This window comes from Giraffa tippelskirchi, chromosome 7 (assembly GCF_054371585.1).
Source record: "Giraffa tippelskirchi isolate mGirTip1 chromosome 7, T2T-mGirTip1v1.2.pri, whole genome shotgun sequence".
NCBI classification, from domain to species: domain Eukaryota; kingdom Metazoa; phylum Chordata; class Mammalia; order Artiodactyla; family Giraffidae; genus Giraffa; species Giraffa tippelskirchi.
Window position 1 is genome coordinate 11,024,537 of NC_137281.1, and position 19,416 is coordinate 11,043,952.

At 41.5% G+C, this 19,416-nt stretch overlaps 1 protein-coding gene across 5 annotated transcripts in view; it reads right to left on the reverse strand.

The window, feature by feature from the left end:
* ZNF283 (zinc finger protein 283) overlaps positions 1 to 12,184 on the reverse strand; it is a 23,563-nt gene extending 11,379 nt beyond the window's left edge. For 2 of the 5 annotated variants that reach the window (XM_081515922.1, XM_081515920.1), the window contains exons 1-3: positions 9,425 to 9,488; positions 7,487 to 7,574; positions 5,348 to 5,474 (exon numbers count right to left, since the gene is read on the reverse strand). In XM_081515922.1, coding sequence (XP_081372048.1) covers positions 5,348 to 5,474; positions 7,487 to 7,574; positions 9,425 to 9,438 — 229 coding nt within the window. In that variant the 5' untranslated portion in view covers positions 9,439 to 9,488. Of the gene's footprint in view, positions 1 to 5,347; positions 5,475 to 7,486; positions 7,575 to 9,424; positions 9,489 to 10,808; positions 11,078 to 12,155 lie in introns of those variants that run through there. The other 3 variants (XM_081515923.1, XM_081515921.1, XM_081515924.1) reach the window with 3 other exon arrangements.
* Between the last annotated feature and the right edge of the window lie 7,232 nt (positions 12,185 to 19,416).

Sequence of the window (19,416 nt, forward strand, 5' to 3'; positions counted from 1 at the left end):
CAGAAGACAGCTGGATTCTTTTGCATTCAAACTGTGGCAATGCTATTTTGGTTGAAGAAATAGCACTGAAGAAAACAGCATATGAAGAAAATCCAGCCTCTAACAGATACGTAATTATAAAATAGCAGAATATTCTACGAACTTGTTTAGGTAATAGTGGATGCTATTCTTTGATACAGTAAAACATGAGAAGTGATGGTTTCTTAAAAGGTTAGTTCCAACATGGAGTATGCAACCATACCCATGAACTTTTCACACTATGTTACAGAATTCATTGCACTTTAGATGAATATTTTTATCCATGAATAATTCTGTAACATCATGCACTGGTCATTTGAAAAATACCGGTTCACTGAATTATGCAGATGTTTGAAATGCTGCCATATTTCATTACATAATAGCAAAGAAAACCATAAGTTAATAATATATCTACCTCATCAGAAAAATATTTATTGGGAAGCTGTAAAGCTCAAAATAATGGATATAAGTTTCACATAATTCTAATTTTTACTTGAAAGTTTAAATTTTATCATTGGCAACAAATACTCTTAGTTGTTCCTAAAGTGACATGCTCATTTAGAAGAAAATGTTTTCCAACTACTCAAGCCTTCAACCATAGTCTAGTCTGCCTGTCAGTCATTCTTTCAAGGGAAAAAAAAAAAAGGTGTTCCAGGAAAAAAGGAGCTTGTTTAACTCATAATTCAAACAACGACACAGGCAGTTTCCTGCAAGGTAACCACTACACTTCAGTATACAGCAGAAGAGCTTAATGAAGACTTCCCATTTCATCACACAGAATATTTTCAAAAAGCATCCTCAAGGATGAGGATTTAATAAAATAAGGCCCAGAGCAGGATCTGAAGGTCAACCAGCATGAGGATGGTCACAGTGTAAAAGGGCCGTCTCATGTCAGGAGTCAGAATGCAAGCAAGGTAAGGACAAGTGTTCATGTGCTGAGTGACTTGGCGTGGGTTGTCCCAGCCCAAGTGGGATGAGAAAGGCAATCACACGATCAAGGTGGTGGTGGTGGTAACAGAAGAGCGGTTATTCACAGAGAGTTTGGTCAAATAAGTACAGGCATCCCTTGGTGTCTTGGGGCACTGGTTCCAGAACCCACCTCAGGTACCCAAGGATGCAAAGTCCCATAGTTGGCCCTCCTTTTCCATGGATGTAGAACCTGTGGAAATGGAGAGTCAACTGTCTATTTCTGTAAAAATCTGTATATAAGTGGACCTGCATGGTTCAAACCCATGTTGTTCAAAGGTCAACTATAAATACATTAATAGTGAAAGCCAGGTTTTTCATTTTCAGAAAAGGGAGTTAGAAATATGGAAGGTGAATAAGCTGAAATGAAACCTGTAGTGTTGAAAAGGAACTGGAGATATCTGTGTGAACTCATGGTATAGATGTAAATGTGTGTACATATATGCATGCATGCATATAAACATATTCTCTCCCTACTCTGTCCACTGAGAGGGCCTAGGGACAGCCATTCCCCAGCAGCAATGAGCAAATCTAGCACTCACATTCTGGCTTCTAAATACCATTCTCAACTAAAAGGAGCCAGGGCACCTTGAAGAAAAGGCTGACTTTAGGGCTGGAACATGGAGTTATGTCAGAAAATAAGGAGGTGCTCTAAATGTGATGGAGACATGTCAAAGGACACAGAAGCTACTATTTAGAGGGTTCCTATGGATCACATCTGGGACCAGCTCATATATTTTGAGCTTCAAAATAAATAATGGGAAGAACAAATTACAACCAGCTGACTAGAAATCCAACATATGAATAAACTGAAAGTTTGAGGAGGAATACAATATTTAATAGCCTCAAAATCCCTCTTCATAAAAGCCTCATTAAAGGGGTTAATTTCCAAAATATACTAACAGCTCATACAACTTAACAAAGACAAACAACCCAATCAAAAAATGGGCACAAGACCTAAATAGACATTTCTCCAAAGAACACATACAGATAGCCAACAGGCACATGAAAAAATGCTCTACATCACTAATTACTACAGAAATGCACAACAAAACTGCAATGAGGCACCCCTTCATACCAGTCAGAATGGCCATCATAAAAGTCTCTAAGTAATAAATGCTGAAGAGAGTGTGGAGAAAAGGGAACCCTCATACACTGTTGGTGGGAATGTAAAACGGTACAGTCACTATGGAGAACAAAAACAGAGGTTCCTTAAAAAACTAAAAATAGAGCAATTATTATTATCCAGTAATCCCACTTCTGGGCATATACCTTGAAAAGACAAAAACTCTAATTCAAAAAGATACATGCACCCCAATATTCACAGCAGCATTATTTATAATAGCCAAGACATGGAAACAACCCAAATGCCCATCAACAGACAACTGGTTTAAGAAGATACGACATATATACACACAATGGAATATTACTCAGCTATAAAAAGGAATGAAATATTGCCATTTGCAGCAACATGGATGGCTCTAGAGAATATCATACTAAGTGAAGTAAGTCAAACAGAAGAAGATAAATATTATAAGACAACACTTATATGTGGATCTAAGAAATAATACAAATGAATCTAGATACAAAACGAAAACAGACTCACAGACATAGAAAAGAAACTTATGGTTACCAAAGGGGAAAGTCAGGGGAGGAAGAAATTAAGAGTATGGTATTAACAAAACTACTATACACAGAATAGAAAAGCAACAAGCATTTACTGTATACCACAGGGAACTATAGTCAATATTTTGTAATAACCTATAATGGAATACAATCTGAAATATATATATATATATATATATATATATACACACACACATACATACATACATATAATTGAATCACTTTGTTATACACTTGGAACATAATATTGTAAATTTTTATTTAAGAAATAAGGTATGTAAATCAAGGAAAGATGAATTAATTGTTTCAGACTGAAACTAAACAATCCAAATTTCTAACAAAACAACAACACAACTGTATATTATCTAGCCTGTGCTTATCTCCGGGACCCAATTTCTTAGTACACACTCCTTTACTAACTCTACTTAGAGTTCTTAGAGTTTACTAACTCTAATTAGAGTTCTTCCAATATCCTTACCATCTTCAGGGCCTTTGCCCTTCAGTTCATTGTGACTGAAATGTTCCTCCCCCAGGTATTCATATAACCTGATCCTAGACTTCACATTTCTATTCAAAAAAGCTTTCCCTGACTCCCTTATCTGAATTAGCTCTATCAGTTCCCATCATTTTCTGTTCTCTTATGCTGTCTGCCTCTCATGAACAACATGTTTCATTACATGATACTATTTATCTATTTATTTACTTATTTATGTTTCTCCCCAAGGACACAAAGCACGCAAGAATGAGCAAGTTATCAATCTTGTTCCTGTTGGCATTAATAGTGCCCAGTATGCAGCCTGGCTAGGAGTAGGAACTCTAAATATGTGGTGAATTGATGAACGAGGATGTATATTCATTCACATACACAAATGCTAAACAGCTGGAAAATAGCTGCATCCAACATATAAGTAAAATGGTTCCAACGGGAACAAAAAAGAATTCCTCACTGAAATAGGAAGGAAATAGAAGAAGAGAAACAGGAAGCCTCAGAAATGAGATCAATATGAAGTTCCTCTGGTAGCTCAAACTGAGATCTCTATCTTCTCCCAGGTGTCAAGCCTTCACTCCGCAGGCCTTGGTCCTTCATAAGGAACTTCCAAACACCATCCCAGCTGTTCCCTTTCTCCTCCTGTGTGACCTGTGAGGTTGTTCCCTGCGCTGATGGCTCCCTCCTGCCTTTGCCTTCCTGGGATCTAACTTCTTGCACCCACTGACATCCCCAACAATCATCCAGGGCTCTTCTCCTTGCTCCAATAATGCTGCTATATCTGGCTTAGAAATGGAGTGTCTGCTGGCAGGAAAAGAAGTCTCAAATGGTGCAGAGATTTGTTTTTTAATTATAAGTGCAAAGCATTTGGTTAAATTTGCAATAGAGGTAAAAATAATATTGATAAAGACTCCAGAGAAGAGAAAAATGGTGGGAATGAAGAACATGAGATCATATAAAAGTAGAAAAATGACCTTGTTTTAGGCTCATTCAGGTTCTACCTCTTTTGAGCAAACAGAACACTTAACGGTGGTTTTACAACACAGATTCTAGAGCCAGACTTCCTAGGTTCAACTGTGCCCACTGTCCCCACCAGCTGTATGACCTTGGGAGGTCATTTAAACTGTGTGTGCCTCAGTAATCTCATATATAAAAAGGGTTAAAAATAGTACCTATCTCATGGGGATGCTGTAAAAGTTAAAAACGTTGATGTATTTGCTCTGCTTAGTACAGGGCCTGGTTTTTAGTAAGCATAATGTTAACTATTAATGTTATTATTGTTACTGTTGTTATTTTGCTAAGGTGAAAACAAGTTTTGTGAGACATTTCTAGAATTTAACTCAGTGTAGGATTTAAATTCATAAAGTGCAAAGTTCAGATTGTAATTTTCAACTTCAAATATGTTGGAAGTGAAGGAACATGTTCATTTAGTATGCAATGAATTTCTGTTCATTCAATCTGCCACTCTATTAGAGAGGTTCTTCTGAAAGCCATAGTGTATCAGGATTTTGTTTCTAGCTGTACTTCCCATTTGTGGGTCAGAATATAACAAAGGGGAGCAATTCTTTAAGGTGAATAAAAATCACCAGTGGACCATGAGTAAATACAGATGCTGAGGTAGGATCTAACAAGTTGCAATTTCTAACAAACCCGAGAAGAAGCTGATGATAGGTGTTTGTGTAACAGTTAAAAATAGAAAAAGTTAAAACCCCACATAAACCAAATCATGGCTTCTAATCACTGACAGAACAATCCACATTTTTCCACGAAACCAACACCACAGCCTGTTACCTGGGCCCTGCCTGTCTCCCTCACTCACTTCTGGGTACTCTCTCTCTCACTAACTCGGCTCTGGCCTTTCTATGGTCCCTCACACAAAAGAACCACACCATGACTAGCAAGGACAGAGATCGCCTGTAGAAATGCTGACGTTAAACACAGTATGAAATCTGGTTTCTCTGACAGTAGTTATGAAATAAACATATGCCCCATAATATAAATCCAGCTTCTTGGTCATTGAAGAGAGGCTACTGCAGAAAAGGCCAGAGAAAGGTTGAAGCTCACAGAGGGATGGGATGATCAAGGTGCTCAATGAACCCATTTCTAAGCCAATGAATACCAAAGCATTCTTTTGAGAACATGAAGGAGAAATTCACCTGGTTTCTTAAAAAAACAGCCCCGTAATTCCCAGTGGAGAAAGCTGATGTTGCAGAGAGAAGAATCTATATTATTTCAGGCATATGACCTTACCCAGTGAGACCAAGTTGCTGTAGTTCTCCAACATCACATCCACATACAAGTCCCTCTGAGCAGGGTCCAGGAATTCCCACTCCTCCTGAGAGAAGTCAATGGCCACATCCCTGAATGTCACCAAGCCCTAAAACCAAAAACCCACTCGTTACTTGTGAAATTAATTGAGAAAATATTTCCAAGAGGAAAAAAGAGAGGAGTATAAAGGATAAACTATAAGAGGAAAATATAGCAACCAAGTCAGCTGGAATTCTGTGAAACAGATGGATAGGAAAAAGTAAGGAAATTAGTATGATTAAAACAGAGTGTCTACATGTTCAAGAAGAAACCTGTTATAGCAGAAAGAACTTCCTGTATACTGTGAGATAACTCAGCTGTCCAGATCTGTCTGATATGCATAAAATAATCCCAGTTTCTCTTCTATTAACTGAAAAGTGTGTTGGGGGAAGGGACGGGGCGTTTATGGGTGTGTATACAAACGTACAACCTGCTATGTGCCCACTTCGTAAATTCTTTATATATAGGAATTGCTATACCATCTTGTCCCTTTAAAAAAAGTAACAAAAAAAACCCCACCTTTTTCCCCAAATGTACTATAAAATCTCTTATTTTAGAAAAATGATTTCCATTAAATTAAGGATTACCATTAAACCTCAAGGGAATCATTCTGTTAGATTATATCATAGGCATTTTCCTTTTTCTTCTTATAACTTACATTAATTTTTTACTGAAGTATAGTTGATTTAGAATATTGTGCTAGTTTCAGGTATATAGCACAGGGATTTCAGATTCTTTTCCCTTATAGGTAATTATAAAATATTGAGTATAGTTCCCTGGGGTTAGCATTTTTTTCTTATTGTGATGAATTAAATACATAAAACATTTTTATTAGATGCAATTCAGTTCATCATATGAATATACAAGATTAATAACTATTATACATTTAGAGTGAACAAAACTTTTAAAGATTTTCTTAATTCCAGGAGTCTGTTATCATCCAGTATTTAAGAATCTGGATCCTCTTCTTATGTGATACCATCAACCATTCATCGTTTAACACATTCCTTGTTCTCGAGTTGGAAGATACTGATAGAGGATCAGACATGACACAGATGTCACAACCTGGTCAATAACAAAATGGACTTTGACCCTGGTGTTTATTGATAAGGGAATCCCTGGAAAGAACCACTCACTCCCTAATCCTGAAAGTTTGCAAAACATGTGATCTCACACAAACTGAAGCTGAAACTGAGAAATCCCAAATTCCATCTTATCTTTCTGGAAAACTCAGGTCTATGTAGAAGTTCCAAGTTTTCCTGTGTGATCCAAAGGAACCCTCATCACTAACTCATCACACCAGATTTGTCATGGGAATGAGAAATCCTAATAAGGGAAATGGGGCAGCCCTGGCTGACCAAAGATGGAATAACAAAAGGCAAGGCCTAAGACAGCCTGCTATGGATCTGTGCCAGTTAAAGACCAAAGCTCTACCAGAGAATACACAATTGAAACTGTTCTCATGTGTGACCATTCAGCTGGCTAAGGGCAGAGTACCCTGACCCGCTTCTTTGATAGCTGCATATTAACCTGAAAAAGGAAAACTTTTAGGGGAACTTTATCCTTTTTTCTAGATAGAACATGAGTTAATCAGCACCTTGGCTTGCAAAAGGAAAACTGTTGCTTTCCAAAGGTCTTAAGTCTTTCATTCTCTCCTCTTTCCTCTTTCTCTTATATGAATCCTCTTCGTCCATTTGAAAGATGATGAACTCAACCTACTGTTGGTTTTCCTAGTATATAAATAAAAGCAAGCTGATTGTTCAGTATATTTCTTTGTGTTATTCTTGGACAGATGCTCAAATATTTGCCTTAGAGGACTCCATCCTTTCACTGCTCTTGATGGAAGACTGGGCCACAGGAGATGTTGAGTCATGTGGTCGATGAATATGATGGCACTGACTGGAAATGGCACAGAGGGCAAACACTGGGCAGTTTGGCATCACCTTTTACTGGAACAGGAAGAACTGAGAAGGAGGTTCAGGGAGGGGGTTCTGTTAAGTAGAAAGCTTTAGGGTAATTCAGGAAAAGATCCACATGACCTAAAAATCACAACATGTCAAGGATAAAGAAATACCAACTTACTTCAGTCATGATTCTAGAATCCCAGGAACTAATTAGTGCTCCATAGGGTTCCTCTATTGGTGAAGCACAGAGTCCAGAAAAACCAGAGCTGCAGAAGGAAAAAGGAGCTTTAGTCAAGGTGTGCTGAAGTGAGCCTGTCCTGACTTAAACAACTGAATAAAACTATATCAAAATAAAAAGTGATTAACTCTATGGGATATAATTTTAACTTCCTTCTCTATATATTTCCTGGATTGGTGAATGTTTTGCAACAAACCCAACTCCGTAATCAGAAAAATAAAGTGAAAGTTGCTCAGTTCAGTTCAGTCACTCAGTCGTGTCAAACTCTTTGCGACCCCATGAACCACAGCACGCCAGGCCTCCCTGTCCATCACTAACTCCCGGACTTTACTCAGACTCATGTCCATTGAGTCAGTGATGCCCTCCAACCATCTCATCCTCTGTCGTCCCCTTCTCCTCCTACCCTCAATCTTTCCCAGCATCAGGGTCTTTTCAAATGAGTCAACTCTTCGCATAAGGTGGCCAAAATATTGGAGTTTCAGCTTCAACATCAGTCCTTCCAATGAACACCCAGGACTGATTTCCTTTAGGATGGACTGGTTGGATCTCCTTACAGGCCAAGGGACTCTCAAGAGTCTTCTCCAACAACACAGTTCAAAAGCATCAATTCTTCTGTGCTCAGCTTTCTTTATAGTCCAACTCTCACATCCATACATGACCACTGGAAAAACCATAGCCTTGATTAGACGGACCTTTGTTGATAAAGTAATGTCTCTGCTTTTTAATATGCTGTCTATGTTGGTTGTAAGTTTCCTTCCAAGGAGTAAGCGTCTTTTAATTTCATGGCTGCAATCACCATCTGCAGTGATTTTGGAGCCCCCAAAAATAAAATCTGACACTGTTCGCACTGTTTCCCCATCTATTTCCCATGAAGTGATGGGACCAGATTCCATGATCTTAGTTTTCTGAATGTTGAGCTTTAAGCCAACTGTTTCACTCTCCTCTTTCACTTTCATCAAGAGGCTCTTTAGTTCTTCTTCACTTTCTGCCATAAGGGTGGTGTCATCTGCGTATCTGAGGTTATTGATATTTCTCCTGGCAATCTTGATTCCAGCTTGTGCTTTGTCCAGCCCAGCATTTCTCATGATGTACTCTACATATAAGTTAAACAAGCAGGCTGACAATGTACAGCCTTGATGTACTCCTTTTCCTATTTGGAACCAGTCTGCTGTTCCATGTCCAGTTCTAACTGTTGCTTCCTGACTTGCATACAGGTTTCTCAAGAGGCAGGTCAGGTGGTCTGGTATTCCCATCTCTTTCAGAATTTTCCACAGTTTATTGTGATCCACACAGTCAAAGGCTTTGGTATAGTCAATGAAGCAGAAATAGATGTTTTTCTAAAACTCTCTTGCTTTTTCAATGATCCAACAGATGTTGGCAATTTTATCTCTGGTTCCTCTGCCTTTTCTAAAACCAGCTTGAACATCTGGAAGTTCACAGTTCACATCGTGTCCAATTCTTTGTGACCCCATGGAGTGTAGTCTGCCAGGCTCCTCTGTCCATGGAATTCTCCAGGCACAAATACTGGAGTGGGTAGCAATTCCATTCTCCAGGGGATCTTCCCAACCCAGGGATCGAACCCAGTTCTCCCACATTTCAGGCAGATTCTTTTCCATCTGAGCCACCAGGGAAGCCCAAGAATACTGGAGTGAGTAGCCTATCCCTTCTCCAGGAAGCTTCCTGACCCAGGAGTCAAACTGGGGTCTCCTTAATTGCAGGTGGATTCTTTACCAGCTGAGCTACCAGGGAAGCCCAATCAGAAAAATAAAGATATTTCCAAATGTAAAAAATTGAGTGATAGGGAATTCAGTCATGAAGAAAACTGAACCAACAGGCCCAACACTGAAAATCAGTGAGTCTGAAACAAATGACACCTACCAGCTCCTCAACATCTTGTAGCTGTAGCTCACTACAGTGAGACACTTTCACTGTCAAGATTCTCCTGTGAATGAACACAAATTGTCTCCTTCAAAGTCAGAGCAAGAAAATCTACACACATAAACACAACAATATTTCCTACAGAGTAGATACTTAACAAGTGTGGCTACACCATTCTCATTCTTCACTGAATGGTCAATTTAAAACATTTGGGTATAATCCTCGAAAAATGTCTTCCAATGCATCCGAGGATTTGAACAATTTGCCATATGAACAGATGGCTACTAACTGAGGGGAAGGAAAATAAGGGGTCTCTGGGGAGAGGACTGCATCAGCGTGGTGGGTCATTCACCAGAAGACCCAGGACAGACACTACTAATGGAGACATTTAAAGTCAAGGAAAGCAAAAATTCTCATGATTTAAAAACAATGTTGGGACTTCCCTGGCAGTCCAGTGGTTAGGACCTGCCTTCCAATCCAGGAGTGCAAGCACCATCCCTCCGGCCAAGAAACCAAAACATATAACAGGAGCAACGTTGTAACAAATTCAATAAAGACATAAAAAAGAGACACAAGAGAGAGATAAGAAACAAAGTGAACTATGAATAAAAAAAAGAAACACAAATTCACCTGAACCTTGATTTCTAAATATGCAACAACAAAAAATATGCAACAATTCTTTCCTGCTCCTCAGGGTCTTCTCAGAAACCCAGCAACACCGGGGATGGGGCAGGAGGAGGGGGGTGGGGAGGGGGGGGGTCGGTAAGGGCGGCGGGAAGGGATGAGAAGAAACCGTGGGATACCAGAATTCCTTGGAACACAGAGAGACCTAACTAAAAACAAACAAAACACTTTTCGGGGCCACATCTGCCGTCGTCCATACACAAACAAACGGAATTAAAGGGGAAGCTGCAACTGAGCTGAGCGCAGTCCTTGGGGACAGAGGTGTGGTTGCAGTGGTGCTGACACATGAAGCTGGCCCCGCAAAGAGGAATCCTACACGTCCTCCCAGGAGACTGTGATGAGGACGCTTACAGATGTAAAATTGTAAAATCCTCATCTCAAGACTAGTCTGTGTCTTCTTGCTGGAAACACACATTCTAGGGCTTAATACAGGACTTCTTTTCTTGTGGTCACTTAACTCAGGCAGCGACCAAGAGAGTCTAGAGGGAACCTAGAGCGTCCCGCCAAAGCAAACCACACGTACTAATAAGGCCACGCACCTCGTCACCTTGTCACACATTCCCAATCTCGCACACCGTTAGGGAAACACACTCTGGCCCTGTCACGCCGCCTGTCACACAGCATTTTTCTCCGACTCGCTCACACACAGGCTTGAGACTCCGGACACCACATAACCTGTCAGCCGCCCAGGCCTTCTCACCTCGAGCGCCTCCCTCGCTCACAGCCGTTTCCGACAGGGCGCTGGAGAAGTCCGCTGAGCCCTCCCACCCTTACCCGGGGCTGACCGCTTCCTCCGACGCGTCCAACTCACCGCGCAAAGTCCAAACATCTAGAAGACACCGGAAAGGGACCCAGAGACGGAGGTTAGTTTAGGCCCAGAGGTTCATGGGAAACAAGAGCCGGAAAATTCTCAGAGGCTCTAGCCCAGCACTTCGAAGCGCTCTCAGCAAACTCGCCCCGCCCGAAGAGGACTTGTGCCGGAAGACTTCTGGGAAATGTAGTCCGGGGCCAGGGAATCCCCCGGAAGATGGGAACGTGGACCTTCATCCCAGCATGCAACTTGGCTCCGCCTATCACAAGCGCCTTTTCTAGAGCCAGTCAGAATTTCTGGTCTTTGCCCGAGAGAGTAGTTCGGAGTTCAGTTCAGTTCAGTTCAGTCGCTCAGTCGTGTCCAACTCTTTGCGACCCCATGAACCGCAGCACTCCAGGCCTCTCTGTCCGTCACCAGCTCCCGGAGTTCACCCTAACCTGTGTCCTTTGAGTCGATGATGCCATCCAACCACCTCATCCTCTGTCGTCCCTTTCTCCTCCTGCCCTCAATCTTTCCCAGCATCAGGGGCTTTTCCAGTGAGTCAGCTTTTCACATCAGGTGGCCAAAGTATTGGAGTTTAGCTTCAGCATCAGTCCTTCCAATGAACACCCAGGACTGATCTCCTTTAGGATGGACTGGTTGGATCTCCTTGCAGGCCAAGGGACTCTCAAGAGTCTTCTCTAACACCACAGTTCAAACGCATCAATTTTTCGATGCTCAGCCTTCTTTATGGTCCAACTCTCACATCCATACACGACTACTGGAAAAACCATTAACTTTGACTATATAGACCTTGGTTGGCAAAGTAATGTCTCTGCTTTTTAATATGCTGTCTAGGTTTGTCATAGCTTTTCTTCCAAGGAGCAAGCGTCTTTTAATTTCAAGGCTGCAGTCACTGTCTGCCCGTAGTTTTGGAGCCCAAGAAAATAAAGTCTCTCACTGTTTCCATTGTTATCCCTTCTATTTGCCATGAAGTGACAGGACCAGATGACGTGACCTTAGTTTTTTGAATGATGAGTTTTTAAGCCAGCTTTTTCATTGGCTTAAAAGCTTTTTTTTTTTTTTAATAGATTTCCTATGTATCAAAAAAAAACCTGAAACTTTCTCTCAGGTACAATTGTGTGCATGAATGTGTGCTCAGTTACTCAGTCATGTCCGACTCTTTGCAACCCTATGGACTGTAGCCCACCAGGCCCCTCTGTCCTTATATCCCCTCTATATCCTAGCACTCCCTACCTAGAAAATAAGACCGAGGGAGCTGCCATATTGGATAGAAATTTGGGAACCTTGTGTTGCAGGAGGACGGGGTGGATCAATGCTCCCTAGAGCAACTATCCCCACTCATCACTCCTTAGGCACAGATTCCTCCGGGGCTGAAGACTTGCACCTGCTTCTAAATCTGAGCATCCCTGGGTGAATCCTGCAGCTATCTCTGGGGAAATCATTCCATGACATAGTCTTGTCAAAATCATGGATTTGGTCCATGTTGTTAAGAAATGGTAATTCAGAGCACCCATTGTTCGGGTCTTTTATTTCTTTATTTTGACGTAGTCTTCCTTGTCCTGTCATCTGGGATTGGCTATTGGGAAACAGGAACAACTTAAACGTCCAACATTAAGGAATTTGTTGGTACAGTTTTAACATCCAAACAATGATACATTGTTTAATAAGGTACTGCAGTACAAAATATTTGAATGATGGGGGAAAGCCTGTGCATTTGATGCATATTATGTGCATCAAATATGACCTGGGACTCTCTACTGCAGAGTGATGACAGTGTAGGCACTTGGCTCAGTGGAACAAAGGGTATTTTTCCTGTTCTTTTATTTGTATTTTCTTCTCATTTTATGTAATGCGCAGACATTGCTTTTGTCACTACAAAATAAAAAGAAATACATTTTACAAAAATATTTATTGTTGTGGTTTTATTTATTTTTGGCCATGCTGGGTCTTCATTGCTGCATACAGGCTTTCCCTAGTTGCAGTGTGCAGGCTTCTGATTGCAGTGGCTTCTCCTGTTGTGGAGCACAAGCTCAGTAGTTATGGCACATGGGTTTAGTTGCCCTGCAGCATGTGGAATCATTCCAGATTAGGGATTAGGGATTGAATCCATGTCCCCAGAATTGGCAGATAGATTCTTTACCACTGGACCACCAGGGAAGTCCATTGGAATTTTAAATTGATCTCACAGATTTCACATTTTATGATGCCACAATTCTTCACTGTTTGACTTTTTAGTCAATTCCCTTTACTAATGCTTTTCAGTGAGGAGATAAAACAGTAAGAAGTGAAGTCTTTCAGTTAAAAGTGGTTGAGTATATCAAGAAAGAGTAAGCATCTGAGAGAGTAGGAAGCAGCATAAAATCTCTTAAAACAAGTAAAAATATGTATTTGGACTTAGTAATATTGAGTTGATTTTAGTTTTTAAATATTCAAACAACAGAGTCCATGGTGTCGCAAAGAGTCGAACATGACTGAGCAACTAATGCTTTCAACATTTCTAATACAGTAACTGGTAGTCACACTGACTAACAAGCATTTGAAATGTAACTGGTTTGACTAAAGAACTGAATATTAAATCTTATTTAATTTTAATGACTTTAAATAGCCAAAAATAGTTACCATGTTGTTCAGCATAGACTAACAGTTCCTCAAAGGATTAACCAGAGGTTAATTTCAGTTCTTTGGCATTACAGGCAAGGCTTCAGTAAGCTCTATTGTATTCACATCTTCTTTCAAGTCAGAATTTTTGTAAACAGACTCTTATATGTAAAAATGCTGCTTTATTAGGGCTTTGCTTTCAGAAATTGTAATAATTATATCCAGATGAATTGCAAAAAGACTGTAGTCATTACCTGTGAGAGTTCTCATTCCCCCACATTCTCAACAATACTGTATACTACCTACATTTGTTTTTGAAATTTGTTAAGAGACATCATTTTGCTAACAAAGGTCTGTACAGTCAAAGCTATGGTTTTTCCAGTGGTCATGTATGGATGTGAGAGTAGGGCCATAAAGAAGGCTGAGTGCCAAAGAATTGATGCTTTTGAATTGTGGTGCTGGAGAAGACTCTTGAGAGTTCATTTTTCTGCAAGGAGATCAAACCAGTCAATTCTAAAGGAAATCAACTCTGCATAGTCACTGGAAGGACTGATGCTGAAGCTGAGGCTCCAATACTTTGGCCACCTTATGCAAACAGCCAACTCATTGGAAAAGACCTTGTTGCTGGGAAAGATTGAAAGCAAAAGAAGAGGGTGGCAGAGGATGAGATGGTTAGATAGCATCACCGACTCAATGGACATGAATTTGAGCAAACTCTGGGAAATAGTGGAGGACAGAGGAGCCTGGAGTGCTGCAGTCCATAGAGTTGCAAAGAGTCAGACACGACTTAGCAGGTAAACACCAACAAGTGAAGACATGGTAAGTCATTTGTTCCCATTATTAAATAATTGCCTCAGCTCACAATGGTAAGCTTAACCAAAAGAGGGCACTAGAAGGTCATTGCAGGTGGAGGAGGTAGGACTCTGGGAAGCTCCCTCATCCCCAGACCAACAAAACTATACATCAAGTCCTCATTTGTAGTAATTACCAATTCCCATGGTGTTAAGTGTCCTGTGATGGTCAATTTCTAGCTACCAATGTGGTATCACTGAAGGTGGAGTTGGAAAGAGATGTCCAGTGGAATACCATGATACAGTTATTTCCACCCTACAGACAAAACAGACATAATTTCAAGAGCATAGATAATAGTTAGGAAGTGATGTGTTGAGTATTTATTACCTTAGTTTTCTAAATATATTTCTTTTAAGTCTATTTAACTTTTAAATGTAATCAGCCCTCCATATCATAGGTTTAGCATTTGTGGATTTAACCAAGCATTAATAAAAATTTTTTTTTTTTAATTCCCAAAAGTTCCAAGAGGCAGAACTTGGATTTGCTTTGTTGTTGTTACGTGGTCACTAAGTCATGTCAGACTTTTTCAACCTCATGGATTGTAGCCAGCCAGGCTCCTCTGTCCACAGGATTTTCCAGGCAAGAAAACTGAAGTGGGCTACCCCTTCCTTTTCCAGAGGATCTTCCCGACCCAGGGATCAAAACTGTGTCATTAGTTATTAGGTAAATAATATCTAATACAAGTAATCCACAGATGACAATGTGTAGGGAAGGATATGGTTAGGCCACATGCAAACACTATGCGACTTTATAAAAGGGACTTCAGCATCCTCAGCACTATCCCCAGCGGATCCCCAGCAGATATTGAGGGTCTACTGTAATGATGAGGCAGGAGGTAGACGGCCCTCCCCAGGGCAGATACTTCAAGACAAGAGTGGCAGGATAATTGAGAGAGGAGGCTGGGTCCTGCCCAGATAGAAGATAAGAGACCACATATTTCTCATTCTCCAAGTCAGGAGACCGCCCCAACTACACATGCACAGAAGGGCTCCTTGGCAGTCAAAAGGGGAATGATGCTAAGTGATGCTAACTACCCATAGGCCTCTTCGCTGGAATCCATCTTAGCTAAGAGATGCACAGAGGGGAGGATCCTGAGATACACCAAATATTGACTCTGAACAAGACAAATCAAAATGGTTAGCCAAGGAAAACCAGAAGAAATGCTCCATATAAGTAATTCAAACTTCCACGAAGGTGTGACGCAGCAACTGAGTCTGCCCATGCATCTATCCATATATAGTGTACTTTTTTTTCTCCTAATAAATACTTTGTTACACTACTTTCCATCATTGTGAGAATTCTTTTTCTGCAAAGCTCAAGGGCGAGGACCTTGTCACTGACCATTGGTCTATAGCAGTTGGGATTCAGTGCTCTCACCTTCTGGACTGGACCTCGCTCTCTGGCCGGGAACCGAAGCCTTGCTTCAAGCCACTGCAGGCCGAGGCACTCCAGATCAATGGTTGTGTTAACACGTTTCAGTTTTTCTGAGGACCTGACTGTAGGAACCAGCTCCAGAACACCGTCACACCCACCCACAGCCATTCAATCTGTCCCTCGCCTGTCACAGCAACACAGAGTCAAACACACACACACTCCTGCTGGGACTCCAGGAGCTGGCGCAACTGAAGGGACCTTCAGCCTACACTGGGCCTTCCGGAGCGCAAAGGTGCACAGGCACTCATATCGTCCAGCACCTGCTAGCTTTGGAACACTCCCTCTTGCACCCAAGACCAAGGATGGCCAGGTCCGGCGCCTGCGCACTATGAGCCCCGACTACAACTCCCAGAAAACTCCGCGGCGAGGAAACCCCAGGGCCCTTGGGCTTCCGATGTCTTCTGCTTTCCCGGCTCTGGACTACATTTCCCACAGGTCACAGGGCGCGAATGACAGGCGGTCTCGAAAGTCCCCTTAGAGCGTTCTTGTGGTCCTTGGGCTCCGGTTTTGAGCTGGTCCAGTGGAGAGAGAAATCGATGTAGGGCGTGAAAGGGAGGACTTTGCGGACTCGGACCCCAGCCGGCGGTGGGGGTGAGAGGAGGGTAGCTGTCCAGGTGAACGCGAGCTGCGAGGGAAGTGATGGTGTGACAGACAAGAAGGAAAGGGTGGTCAAAACAGGTGAGGGTGTTTCCTGGTTGCGTGTGATGCAGAGTCAGGTATGGGACAGGGTCGGAGTGTCCTTCCGTGACGGTGAGGGACAGGTATGGTGTAAGAGCTGTGTGTGAACATTGTGCGCGTGGTAGAGCCAAAATTGTGTCACACTGCATGAAAGGTAATATTGTATTTGAATGACTGTGCACACGACAGGGCTGAGATGTCCTGTGACAGATGGAATTGGGTGTGTAGGTGTGTATAAGCAGGCATCTGTGCCTACAAAGTGGCCAGTTTGTTTTTTTAGCTGCATGTAAAATACATTATATGAGCTTCAATTAAGTTCAGTCGCTCAGTCGTGTTTGACTCTTTGCGACCCCACAGACTGTGGCACGCCAGGCTTCCTTGTCCTTCACCAACCGCCGGAGTCTGCTCAAACTCATGTCCGTCAAGTTGATGATGCCATCCAACCTTCTCATCTTCTGTCGTCCCCTTCTCCTCCTGCCTTCAATCTTTCCCAGCATCTGGGTCTTTTCTAATGAGTCAGTTACTCACATCAGGTGGCCAAAGTATCGGATCTTCAGCTTCAGTCCTTCCAATGACTATTCAGGGTTGATTTCCTTTAGGATTGATTGGTTGGATCTCTTTGCAGTCAAAGGGACTCTCAAGAGTCTTCTCCAACACCACAGTTCCAAAGTGTCAATTCTTTGGCGCTCAGCTTTCTTTATGATCCAACTCTCACATCCATACATGACTACTGGAAAAACCATAGCTTTGACCAGATGGACCTTTGTCGGCAAAGTAATGTCTCTGCTTTTTAATATGGTTGGTCTAGGTTGGTCACAGCTTTTCTTCCAAGGAGGAAGCATCTTTTGATTTCATGGCTGCAGTCGCCATCTGCAGTGATTTTGGAGCCCAAGAAAATGGTCTGCCACTGTTTCCAATGTTATCCCATCTATTTGCCATGAAGTGATGGGACTGGATGCCATAATCTTAGTTTTTTGAATGTTGAGTTTTAAGCCAACATTCATAAGCTTTGTATGAGCTTATCTGTTGCTTATGATGGAGCTGGAGTGTTTTTCTATGACCATGTGACAAGGCCATGTGTGTGCGCCAGAGAGAAGAGATAGGATGATAGCAATGGGATGAATCTGTGAATCTGTGTCTGTGGTGAAAGTGTGTGTGTGTATGTGTATCATGACAGGATGTATGGATGTGAGAGTTGGACTGTAAAGAAAGCTGAGCGCCGAAGAATTGATGCTTTTGAACTGTGGTGTTGGAGCAGACTCTTGAGAGTCCCTTGGACTGCCAGGAGATCCAACCAGTCCATCCTAAAAGAAATCAGTCCTGAATGTTCATTGGAACATTGAACTCCAATACTTTGGCCACCTGATTCGAAGAACTGACTCACTGGAAAAGATCCTGATGCTGGGAAAGATTGAGGGCAAGAGAAGAAGGGGACAACAGAGGATGAGATGGTTGGATGGCATCACCAACTCAATGGACATGAGTTTGAGTAAACTCCAGGAGTTGGTGATGGACAGGGAGGCCTGGTGCGCTGCAGTCCATGGGATCTTAAAGAGTTGGACACGACTGAGCTACTAAACTGAACTGAACTGATGACAGGGCTAGGGTGTGACTGTGTTGTGTGGTGGGTGACAGGTCTGTGGCATATCTCTGTGATTCTGTGTTATGTGTGTATGTATGACCATCTATGCATGTAACATGTCAGCATATATCTCTGTGACTATGTGTGATGGGCATTGTGTATGTTTGCTGAGTGGGTTGTTCGTTGGTTTGGTTATTTAGTATGATGTTTGCTCTAACTTTCTTTTTAAAAAACACACACTCTTAATCCAAAGAAATAAGTTCATTTCAATTATTAGTTTGCTAACAAGTCTTCATAATTATTATTATAAGTTTCTGTTGATTTTTTTTATCAGATGTCTTTTCTGTGGCTACTAATATGACCATAAAATTTTTCTTCTTTATTTTGATAACGTGGTAGCATACACTGATTTTTTAAATGTTAAACCGACCTTCCATTTTTGGAATAAGCCAAGCTAGGGCATGATATAAGATCCTTTTTGTGAATTGCTGTGTAAGTGAAAGTGTTAGTCGATCAGCTGTATTTGACTCTTTGCAACCTTATGGACTGTAGCCCAACAGGTTCCTCTGTCCATGGAATTCCCCAGGCAAGAATACTGAAGTGGGTTGCCATTCCCTTCTCCAGGGGATCTTCCCAACCCAGGGATCAAACCTGTCTCCTGCTTTGCAGGCAGCAGATTCTTTACTGTCTGAGCCACCAGGGAACCCCAAATTACTGTGTACCTCTCATAATATTTTGTTAGCACCTTGATTTATGTTGCTAGCGTGTTCTGGGAAAGTCAGGCTGAGAAATTAGTATAAAATTGATCCCGGGATTGCAGTGCCAGGGTGTTTGGAAAAATCATCAAGGAAATTCTCTGGAGGATTATAACTTCCATTCATACTTTGAAGAGCTTTTACAGACAACCCCAAATTTAATGTAAGGAAACAAGCCACTATGCATTACAGTAGCAAAAACAACAAACAACATAAGTAGAACAGCAAGAAAATTAGGTATTAAATTTATTGAGTACATAAGTTCAAAACAGAATACCAGAATGAGTAACAGAAATTGGAGCAAAGCAAATGAATTAAGGAAGCATGAACTAATTAAGTAGAAAGCACTGAAAGGAAGGAAGGAAGGGACTTCCCTGGTGTTCTAGTGGCTAAAACTCCACGCTCCCGATGCGGGGGACGGGTTTGATCACTGGTCAGGGAACAAGATCCCACAAGTGGCAACTAAGACCTGGTGCAGCCAAAGAAATAATTTTTTTAAAAGGGGTGGGGGGGAGGTAACAGATGACGTAACAAATTCCTAGAAAGATGCAACTTAAAGAATTGACAAGAACAAATAGAAACTTGTAATAGGCAA